We start from the raw sequence: 12,039 nt of genomic DNA, 5'->3' as shown, positions 1-12,039 counted from the left end.
TGACTAACACAGACACAAAGAGGCCTTATTTACTAGATGAAGGACAAAAAAGGAAGTGGCAACAAGTCCTGTTTCCAAGCGTATTCTTAATGATGGTGCCAATGCAGGATACATTCATGGTTTAGGTATTCTCCTTTGCGGTGGATGTAGTATCAGTGGCCAAGTCTCTTAGAGAAAGACCGATTGATCTTTACCAAACCTCTTATGTAACTCAAGTGTTTAGATCTTACTCTCCAAACAGGAAGAGCATGAGAGGCCAACAGAAACCTAGAAGACTTAAGTCCTTTTAAAACATAGTGCTTTCCTACCTCCCATCATTTGTCTTGTTTAAAAAAGTAGCGGGTCCCTTTCAATAGTCCATTTTCCTCCATTTTAGTTACACCAGAGACAGAGGCCTTACGTGGACTTGTTTGCTCCTAAGATTTGCTTGGAGAAATGACTGGAGCTGCTTTTTTACAGCTAGAATTTGGGAACCAGACAGTGCAGTGTTCAGGACCTGCAGACCAGTACAGGGTTATCTATGCTGTCTTGCCATAGTAATGCTGTTCATAAACACGTTAATCCTTATTTCTACCTCATCAAAGTGTTAAGAAATTTCTTTTCTGTTTGGCAACAAATTTCCTAATTTTAAAGTTAGGCTCAAAATATACTCTAATTGTTGAAGAAGTCAGTCCAAGGAATAAGGCTGACCTTCTACCATGGCTTCCCTGGTAGCTCAGATGGTCAAGTGTCTGCCCGCAATGCAGGAGACCCAGGTTTGACTCCTAGGTCGGGAAGATCCCCTGGAGAAGGAAATGGCAACCCACTCCAGTACTCTTGCCTGGAAAATTCCATGGACAGAGGAGCCTTGTAAGCTACAGTCCATGGGGTCGCGAAGGGTCGGACACGACTGAGCGACTTCACTTCACTTCTACCATGTACCAGGGTCTCTGCTGGGGTGGAGGGAAGGGGGGAAAATGTATAAGCTATGAGACTACCTTCAAAAAGATCACATTTTCACATGGGAGATGCTCAATTAAAAATTTGTTGCAACAGTATCCTGAAGTGCAAAGAAAGATGTGAATCTAAGGTAGAAAGAAAGCATAGAGAAAGGAGCAGTTATTTTTGTGGAGAGCGAAGTGGCCACCAAGAAAGGCATGTAGAAGAGTGACATCTGATCGAGATTTGGACAGATAATTGGTTGGGAAAGTGAAGATGGAATTTATTTCTGGCAGGGGAAGAAGCCAGAAAGATCAGAAATGATAGCTCAGAAATACCTTGTGGCAGAAAGTGAGCATAATATTTTCATTTGCTAATAAGTTTTATTTTCCTCTTAAATAAAGCTGCTTTCCAGGTCTTATGTAAGACGATGATCTTCCTATATTGGAAACTGAAAATAAAACCTGGCTGTGATGATTACCTAGACATTATTAGAGTAGAAATTTTAGTTACTTAAGATTTTTATTCTATATAAAATGATATAATAGCTTTTCTATGAATAGATGACCAATGGTTTTTTTCATATTCTTTGAATTTAGAATGACCATTTTAGAACTGTTGTCAACAATGCATAATATTTTGGAATGCTTCTTAGCATTATCAGGAGGAAAGTACAAATCAAATTTTAAATTGACATAAAATACACATAATTGAACAAACAGCCCTACAAACTGAAACTATCTGGGAACTTCTGATAACATTTAAATCTGTTTATAAAAATTATTTTGGTGTACTGGGTTGGCCAATGTTATAGTTTTGAAAAATCAGTTGCTTATAAGGAGAAATATTAATCTTTGTTATATACTACCATATCTTCTGGGCTTCCCTGGTACCTCAGCTGGTAAAGAATCCGCCTGCCATGCAGGAGATCCCACTTCGATTCCTGGGTTGGGAAGATCCCCTGGAGGAGGGCATGGCAACCCACTCCAATGTTCCTGCCAGGAAAATCCCCATGGATAGAGGAACCTGGCAAGCTACAATCCATAGGGTCACAAAGAGTCGGACACGACTGAGCAACTACACAAACACACCAAACCTTCTATTCTTAAAAGGGGGAAAAAATGACATTTTAACAATATGCATGAGCAAGGGTATTCAATTAGTGTTTTACTAAAAAAGCCACTAATTAGAATCAGGTTTCATTTCACAAGTGATTGTTTTCTAAACTTTTGGAGAAGGAAATGGTAACCCACTCCAGTACTCTTGCCTGGAGAATCCCAGGTACAGAGGAGCCAGGCGGGCTACCATCCATGGGGTTACAAAGAGTCGGACACGACTGAGCACACACACACACACACATCCAAACTTTGCAAATCAGAAACTGCCAGGTATAAAATCAGCAGGAATTTTGTTAAGTCACTTTAATACTGACATTTTTTGACTATCGTAGTCTTCTATTAGTAACCATATTCATGTTTTATTGTTATGTTACAGAAGCCAAATATATCTTTAATGTAGCTTAGTAGAAAAGGGGTTTTTTGGCTTAATATAATTAGATTAACTATCGTTATTCCAATATTAGTTCCATTGGTTCCCAAGTTTGAGGAAGTGTATTATCTTCCGGTGGTGTCTATAAAAACAGCAAAAACTATCCCTCTGTAACAATCTTCTGACATGGCTACTAAAAGATTTATTTTATTTGGTTGCACTGCAGGGTTTGCAAGATCTTAGTTCCCCAACCAGGGACTGAACCCCTGCCATGGCAGTGAAAGCACTGAATCCTAACCACTGGAGCCCCAGAAAATTCCCTGGAAAAAAGCAAAAGATTTTTATTTAAAGAAGAATATTTGCTAGAGAGGTCAAGTTATTTGACCAAATTTCATGAAGCCAGTAAAGAGCAGAATAAGAATCTGAATTTGGATTTATCTCAGTTAGAGCTCAAGCTCTTAATCATACAAATTGTGCCTAAGTCATGCATAAGAACAATTTTTTTTTATACATGTAAAGAGTAAGTGGGAAAAATGTCTTCACCTAGATAAAAGAAAGATTGTATACAAATATAAGGGGCATTTATTTGGTACCAAATTACCATATTCAGCTTTGCATGTTTTTGCCTTTAGAACGATCTCAATTTTAGTATACCACTCAATGTATTAGCATAATAATATGTAAATGTGTACTTTCAAGATCCATTGCTATATTTTCACATAGGAATTGTGAAATATAAGCAAAATAGGAACTTTGAAAATTATCCTGTTATTTGTATCAATTTTAATTATCATGTTATTCATGTTAAAGGAAACCTCAACCCAAACAGGTTAAATATCTAGTGTGAAGGTGTACAACCAATTAGTCACAGAGATCAGGGACATGTTTCCAAATAATAAAGACTACAGGAAAATGATCTTGGTTAGGTACAATCTGATAGAAAGTTTACAACATCTCAATTCTATGTATAGCTATATGCCTGGGACTTACTAACACCAAATAAAGTTCAATGATTGTTTCAGGAGGAAGAAATACCTTTTTATGTCTCTAACAATTCACATTTTAAACAATTCATTTCCCTAATACTAATTCTAGCCTTATTTGAATCAATAAAAATGCAGTATGGGAAAGTAAGCATACTCACTTTGCCATGTGTAAGTAATTACTAGCATGAGCATCTGGGGAGATAGATTCTCCACACTCTGACTGACTGCCACTGACCTGCTGCTTCTGACGTCCTTGATAAAATCAGATTACAAAGAAAGTGGAACACCTGGAAGAACTGGAGCTACTTCCATGGCATCAGGCTTCATGACATCAGGTTCAACAGGTCCCTAATCCTTAAGAATAAAACAAGAGGGTAGAAGTCTTAATGTGTTTTCTCATATCAATTAATGTTTTATTTGGGATGTTAACAGAGGCTTATCAATCCTAATCCATGCTTTAGTCAATCCTAAAGGTTTATCAACCCTGAATATTCATTGGAAGCACTGATTCTGAAGCTGAACCTGATGTGAAGAGCAGACTCAATGGAAAAGACCCTGATGCTGGGAAAGACTGAAGACAGGAGGAGAAGGGGAGAAGATGAGGTGGTTGGATAGCATCAACAATTCAATGGACATGAATCTGAGCAAATTCTAGGAAATGATGAAGGACAGGGCAGGCTGGCATGTTGCAGTCCATGGGGTTGCAAAGAGTCGGACACGACTGAGCAACTGAACAACAACCAGAGGCTTGCTTGATGGTGCAAAAATAAAAGTAAAGATCATTGCTTGCTAAGGAAATCTGGACTCCAGGTTGGGATCCTAGATTGTGGATCTCCACATTCCAAGCCATCTAATGGTCCGCTTTTCTAGTTAGATTGTGGAAGCCTGAAATGGAGGAAAACATTGCTTATCCTGGGATAAATCTATTAGCATGTTGAAGGAAATGAAATAGCAGTTCTCTGAATGTCACTTCTTAATGAAATTAAACCCTCCCATATAAAGTATTTTCACAGTGTTAAATCCTTTCATTTTATAAAAAAGGTTTTTTTTTCTTTTAATGAAAAACTAAATTTTAACTACTGCTGCTGCCTCATTTGTTAAGGGATTTGTACAAGGACATTTAAATAGTTCTTATCAATCCAACACCATGAGTGAGAAGACCTGATTGCTGACCAGGAAGTGTCAGTAGCTCTACCTTGCTTGCTGACACCTTTCCTATACTGTGTTCCCACCTGCACACTTTTCTTAGTGACCTGTAAAGAAAAGTGATGTGTAAATGCTACATTATTTGGCTCAGAGACATTGATATATCCCTTGGTAATTTTCCCTAATTAAGTGAGCAAAACTGACAGTTTTGGCTCTAGAGTCATTGCCCTGACTTCCTACTGTGTTCCTTGGAGGCCCTTTCTCTGCTTCAGGTTGACCTGTAGAAGCTATTAGTTGAATATCCTCTTGAGTTAAACTTCATCCAGTTGGAATAAGCACTTTCTAAAATATCCCAAGAAACTTACTATGCTGTATAGTAACAGTTTTGAAGTCATCTTGCTTACCACGTTAGAAGCATTTATTCTTTGGGGAGAAAGGTGTTCAGTTCTTTTTAGGTAATTAACATTGTATACTTAAGTTGTTAGTTAGCTATCCTTTCTGTTCATTTATTAATTGAATAAACATTCATTCGTAAGGAAGTGTGCATCAGGCACTGTGCTAATAGATAAGGCTATGGACATGCATATGGAGAAGCACCTGATGGAGAGACAGGCAGGTAAATACAGTAGAGTAGTTGAATTTGCGAGTAGACATATGGCTTTAGGAGGGACTCCTGAGTCAGGAAAGATCCATGGAATTACAGCCAACATCATATTTGCCAAATTATAACTCTTACCTTTTTAAGGATCTGGACTGTGAGATTCTGAGGAAAGCTGAAGATTTTTTTCTAAAAAAAGCCAAATTTTTGCATATTATTTCATGTATTCACCTTGAAACCTCATATATCTCAGGGTTAGAATTCCTGGTCCAAAGACTTAATTTTCAGTCCAAATTAGCTCTGTAGTATAAATAGCTTACCCTTTTTCTTATTATAAAACCTTTCTCCCACAGATTTTTAAGCTAAGTACTTTGTAATAATATTCTAGAATCTCACCCCGTGTTTACGTTTTTTTTTCATAATTTTTTTTCATAATGTTTCATAATGTTACAGACTTTAGTTACCACCTCAAGTTTTTTTCCTTGCTAGCCCATATGTCACAGCTGTGACTAATTCATATTTTGTAAAGTTTTAAAGTTGATAACTTGTGTTAACCTTTAAAAAGAAAGCACTTTGGGACTTCCCTGGTAGTCCAGTGGCTAAGATCATGCTCTCAAAGCAGAGGACCCAGGTTTGTTCCCTGGTCAGGGAACTAGATCCCACATGCCACAACTTAAAGATACCACATGCCGCAAATAAGACCCAGGGCAACCAAATAAATAAATAAATAAAAAGAAAGCACTTTGAGTTTAAATTATCTTCTACCAATAACAGAATTTTACTTTTGCCTTATTTCCAATATTTTTTCTTGAGGTTTTTAGGTGCAAATTTAACCTTTGATTCTTGTAGATTAATTTATGACAAACTGTGGTTAAGTTGGGGCTTCCCCAATGGCTCAGAAGGGGTTCGATCCCTCGGTGCGGGGGGAAGATCCCCAGGAGAAGGGCATGGCTACCCACTGCAGTATTCTTGCCTAGAAAATCCCATGGACTGAGGAGCTACCGTCCATGGGGTCGCAGAGAGTCAGACACTACTGAGCACTCAGGCACAAATGTGCATCTCAGGTCAGTTATTAAATCGTTGACTTAATTCTCTTTACACTTTCAAATAAGTTATACAGTACGTGAACGTTTCCCGCGTGCCGCCACGCGTGATGAGAAGTGCCCGAGGACTCAGGGATGACCAGGGCTCAGAAGCTTCTGTACCCGCAGGGGTGGCAGCGCAGCGCCCGCAGGTGCAGAAGGGCAGGGAGGCGGCGGGGTCCCGGGCTCAGAAAAGGAGCGCAGAATTCCCCCTACTTCCCCACGCCTCGGAGGGCGCCCACTCAAGTACCTTATACGGCTGTTCTAACGATTTGGTGTTTGTCATTTCATTTTATTAGAGGGATTCCGGAAAGGAGGAGCAGAGAGGGTCCCGGAGTTTCTTCAAGAACCAGCTAAGATCTGGGGCCTCCGTGGGTCGGGGTTTGGCGGGAGCCCGAGAGGCGTGAACGCGGAGGACGCCGGGCCGAGGCGCCGAGGGCAGCGCGGCTCCCGCGTGCGCCAGGCCGCAGCGTTTAAATCTCCCGCCTCCCGCGGCGGGAGCCCGACACCTCCACGCTCTGGTGCGGAGGGGCACCGGCTGCGGGAGCGCCCCGGCGGCGGCGGCGGCGGCGGCGGCAGGAACAGGCACCAGAACCGACCCCCACGCGGCTGAGCGGGACCCGAGGCGGCAGAGGACGTGCGCGTCGCGACTCCGGCGTCGAGGTGAGTGTCGGCGGCGGCGGCCTCCCCGGCCTCCCATCCTGCGTGGTGGCGGAAGGGCCGCGCCCTCCCCGGCCGACCGGAGCCCCGAGGCCAAACCCTTGGTTCCCATGGCGACGCCCCTGGGTGGCTGCGCCAGCGGGAGGCGCCCGCCACGCGCGCACGCGGTCTCTCGGGGCCTCGCCGGCCTTCCCGGTTCCCTTGGGGACCCCGGCCCCTGCGGCCTCCCTCCCGGACGAGGTCCTGGCCGAGCTCCTCCGGGCTTACTCTGGGCAGATCGGGCTGGCAGTGGTTTTAGGCTTGCCTGCGTCCCCTCGGGACTGAGGGAGTCCCGCCCACGCTCCCCACGGGGAGCGAAGGAGCGCCGGGGCCTGAGGCTTGATTGAGTGATTTCTGTCGAAGGTGGAAGTCACTTCCATTAGAAGCAGATGCTCCCGGCCTTTAGGTGCTTTCCTGCTGACCTCCTTTTTATCTTGTTATTTTCCTGTCGTTATTTTGTAATGGGAATGTCTTCTTTAGAAATTAAATGGCTAGCAATGGGTAAAAACACAACCTAAGTAAAGGCGCGGTTTAAGACGAAGTGCGGCCGGCAGGACCTGCCGAGAGTCCCGGCGCACAAATCCTGCAGCCCGAGGCCTTTATTCCAGCGTTACGGACCGATCCTAGGCGGTCATGGAAACTTGGATCACCTGGTCAGTGCCCAAGTGCTGTCAGCAGTTAAATACCTGATGCTTTGAGAAAAATGGAGAAGGGAGGGGGGGGAAAAAAATCCATCCTGGCAATTAACCCGCGATGGTGTGGATTTGCCGGTAGAGGGGGTGGGGTTATTTTTCAAGTTATAGATTATCTTGATGCACGGAGCATAAAAGCTATCATAAACTATGGATCACTGTGGAATAGCTTATTGGGAAGATAACGTTTAACCATGATTTGGGGTTTTTTTTAAGTATGTATTGATTTGGTTCTGACTCAGTTAACGCACTGTAAGGTGATATTCCTTTAATGATCTTCACATCAATATTTATGCAGTAGCCACAGGTGCCTCATCCTTTAGTAGGAGTTAATTATACTCATAATTTACTGGCCAAATAAACATCATCCAATGGTATGTATATATTTTTGATATGACTAAACTTTCTAGTCGCTTTTGTATTCGTCTTTGCCTGACATATCCAGTATGCTTTGAAATTTATGTATTTAATAGTGCAAAATTATTGTACATCTTGACGTTGAAACAGTTATGTGCAAGACATTGTTCTAATTAACAGTAATTAATGTTAGGGTTAGGTGGTTGCTCAGAGATCAGCCAGTCCGAAGTGTAAAAACTGCAAACATTAAGACTGGTCGAAAAACTAGGAAGCCATATTTTTTTTAGAAATATTTACTATAAAGCAATAAAATTTATACTAATGACTGAACTAGGACAAAATATTAAATATAAGATATAAAGCAGTATTGTTTTGTTCTACTGTACTGTCAAACTCTGTCAAATATTTCATTGTGTGATAGTACATGCTTTATTAAAAATTTTTCCTTTTCCTTTGTTGTTTACCTTTCTCATTACTCATTGTGCCTCCTTTAAATTTTTAACAACAACAGATGGGGTGTGTGAAAGACTTTTCAGTATGTCTGTGACTGGAAAGATTTCCTCATGTGAACTGGCTTTTGTTATATAACATCCTTATTCCCCTTTTCCATTGTGTTTTTCTTTCATCTGTTACGTGTTTCCTTTTTTCTGAAGTCAGACTTTTCAAACTTCTGCTCGCATCCAATATTTGCTTTCTATGTAATTCTTTATTGTGTTATTATGATGATGATTTTTTCCCCTTGTTGACTCATTTGCAAATATCACTTTAGGTTTAAAGTTTTTTTAATGCGTAAACTCTTGATTCAGCCCTTATCTGTCCAGGAATTAATTTTATAGTACACTTACATGTATTTTAAATAATACATATATGTTTATTAATTTCAGCATGGTTTGAAATAATAAAATTCTAGAAGCAGTCTAAATATCTGTCAATAATAGACCAGTCAAGTAGATTATAGTACATCCATACAAATGAAATGTTATATATCCATTACAGTTGTATTACAGTTATGTAGAAAATTCCATGTCATATTCTTTTACCCTCAGCACTGTACAGTCTCACTTTTATCCATAATCTAATGTGGCTGAGGAGATGCCTGAGGTCAGGATAAATAATTTAACTTGTAGGTGGTCCTCTTTTTTTGTCTAGATCCTAGTAGCATTCTTTCTTTACCCTTAAAATTCAGCAACATTCCACAGTATATCTTATTCTTGATCATTCTGTATTGATTTTTCCTGGAACACGATGAACCCCTTCAGTTTTCAGCTTTATATTCTTGAATATTTTGGCTTTTCCATATATCTCTTTCTCTGTCCAAGAATATTACTTAGATTAGATCTCAATTGTTTATATTCCAAACCTATACATCATTTTGTTCTGTCTAACCACTTTGTTTAAATCAAACCACCTTTATCTTATAATCTTCATTCTGAATGATCTTCCCAGGTTTGTCATCAGTATTATTAACTTAGTTTTCTGAAGTATCTATTCTACTTGGAATTGTTTCTAATGTAGTTTTGAGTTCTCTGGGTTTTTTTTTTTTTTCTTATTTTTCTTTATATATTTAGCTTCCTTTAGCTCTTACTAAAATAATCTCTTTTATGGAGTTTTGGTCCATTTATCTTCAGGCAGACCAGTGTTTCTTTAAACCTGTTGTATGAAGCAATTTTTCAGATGTATGTATTTTTCCCCTTTCTCGTATTATGATCCCTCCTTCTTTTCTTGTGGCTTCCCTGGTGGCTCAGATGGTAAAGTGTCTGCCTGCAGTGCAGGAAACCCGATTTCGATCCCTGGATTGGGAAGATCCCGTGGAGAAGGAAATGGCAACCCACTCCAGTACCCTTCCCTGGACAGAGGAGCCTGGTAGGCTGCAGTCCATGGGATCACAAAGAGTTGGACATAACTGAGTGACTTCAGTTTCACTTTCTTTTCCTGTAGTGCTACTTTTTCATGTTATTTATTTTGCATGTTATTCCTGGAAAGAACAGTTCTGTTCTGGCCTGTTTTTTGCCCAAGAGTAGTGGAAGTAGTTTATTATATATCCCTGTACCTTGGAATAACAGTTTCAGAGGCTGCATAGGTGAATAGGTACCTTATTGTGATCTCTTTTTTAATTGGCTTCTTGGGGACAGTTTTTATATGTTCTCTTTAAGCGGTTTCCCTTAGCATGTGTAGTCACTGATTCCAGAGGCAGGTGAATACTGATAAATCTGTGGTTATTCTAGGGTGCTTTTGTCTGCTGTGCAAGGTTCACTACCAGCTCGTTCTGTTTCTCTGCAGCCATGCCTTGCCTCTTGGCAGGCAGAACTAAAAACACCCTGGCCATTGTAGGGTTTAGGGAGCCCAGTACATAATACCTCTCACCTTTTTGTTATCCCTTAAGATTGAAACCAATTCAGATGTGGTCAAGACCTAGGAAGATGGAGATAAACTTTAATATTGAGAGAACTGTTAGAGAATGTGTATCATATCAATGGTCTTTTAATATTTCTGTCCCCTAGTCCGTACCTGAAATAGCCCGCTCAAGGGAAAGTTTGGGTCTTCATAATAGACAGACTTGCCTAAGACTTTTACCTCATTCTGATTAGGTTGCAAGTGGTGGATTAGAGGTTTAAAAAAAGACCTAATTCACTAATTCTCTGGCTTGATAGATTAGCTCTACTCAGTCAAGAAATATGGACCAGTGGTTAATTCACCAGTCAGGTTTCTCACTGTAGGAGAGAAAGGGCAAGAGGCTGGGAATATTTATAGAAAACTGCCCTTCATAGAAACCAGAAGAGCTTAAAAGAATCATTTCCCACCATAAACACAATGATCTCTTCTTCAGTAGTCTTCTTTGCAAGCATATGATAGTATAGGAAGACAGGCCAAGTAAACTGTCTCCTTAAGTCTGGCTGTGCTTGCACAAGAATTCACGTCTTCAAATTAGTGATGAATCATTGGAATTGTTCTTCAGAACCTACTCAATTTGCCAAAATCGAACCTGCTTCAGATTAGAGGAGATGCTAGTCAGATTTGGACATCCTCTTTAATGCAGACTTCATTGTATCTGACATTTATTCTTTGGCTTCAGTGCTATCAGTTCAGTTCAGTCGCTCAATCATGTCTGCCTCTTTGCGACCCCATGGACTGCAGCGCACCAGGCTTCCCTGTCCATCTCCAACTCCTGGAGCTTGCTCAAACTCATCAAGTTGGTGATGCCACCCAACCATCTCATCCTCTGTTCCCTTCTCCTCCCTTCAGTCTTACCCAGCATCAGGATCTTTTCAGTGAGTCGGTTCTTCACATCAGGTGGCCAAACTATTGAAGCTTCAGCTTGAGCACCAGTCCTTCCAATGAATATTCAGGACTGGTTTCCTTTAGGACTGACTGGTTTGATCTCCTTGCAGTCCTAGGGACTCTCAACAGTCTTCTCCAACACCACAGTACAAAAGCATCAATTCTTCTGCACTCAGCTTCCTTTATAGTCCAACTCTCACATCCATACATGACTACTGGAAAAGTCATAGCTTTGACTATAGACCTTTGTTGGCAAAATAATGTCTCTGCTTTTTAATATGTTGTCTAGGTTGGTCATAGCTTTTCTTCCAAGGAGCAAGCGTCTTTTAATTTCACGGCTGCAGTCACCATCTGCAGTGATTTTGGAGTCCAAGAAAATTAATAAAGTCTGTCACTATTTCCATTGTATCCTCATCTATTTGCCATGAAATGATGGGACCGGATGCCATGATCTTTGTTTGTTGAATGTTGAGTTTTAAGTCAGCTTTTTCACTGTCCTCTTTAACTTTCATCAAGAGGCTGTTTAGTTCCTCTTCACTTTCTTCCATAAGGGTGGTATCATCTGCATATCTGAGGTTATTGATATATCTCCCAGCAGTCTTGATTCCAGCTTGTGGTTCATCCAGCCCAGCATTTCACATGATGTACTCTGCATATAAGTTAAATAAGCAGGGTGACAATATACAGACTTGACATACTCCTTTCCCAATTTGGAACCAGTCCATTGTTCCAAGTCCTGTACCAACTGTTGTCTTCTTGACCTAAAAACAGGTTTCTCAGGAGGTAGGTCAGGT

The 12,039-nt window shown here is 40.8% G+C and overlaps 1 protein-coding gene across 5 annotated transcripts in view; it reads left to right on the top strand.

The window, feature by feature from the left end:
- The first annotated feature begins 6,723 nt into the window (after positions 1–6,723).
- The window catches only part of ICA1L (islet cell autoantigen 1 like), a 57,786-nt gene continuing 52,470 nt past the window's right edge, over positions 6,724–12,039 (top strand). For 2 of the 5 annotated variants that reach the window (XM_055573148.1, XM_055573145.1), the window contains exon 1: positions 7,402–7,570. In XM_055573148.1, coding sequence (XP_055429123.1) covers positions 7,551–7,570 — 20 coding nt within the window. In that variant the 5' untranslated portion in view covers positions 7,402–7,550. Of the gene's footprint in view, positions 6,882–7,401; positions 7,571–7,777; positions 7,984–12,039 lie in introns of those variants that run through there. The other 3 variants (XM_055573146.1, XM_055573149.1, XM_055573147.1) reach the window with 3 other exon arrangements.

Source organism: Bubalus kerabau, chromosome 3, assembly GCF_029407905.1.
Source record: "Bubalus kerabau isolate K-KA32 ecotype Philippines breed swamp buffalo chromosome 3, PCC_UOA_SB_1v2, whole genome shotgun sequence".
Taxonomy (NCBI): Eukaryota; Metazoa; Chordata; class Mammalia; order Artiodactyla; family Bovidae; genus Bubalus; species Bubalus kerabau.
Note: the sequence above shows the minus strand (reverse complement) of the source record. Positions and strands in the feature narration are given on the sequence as shown.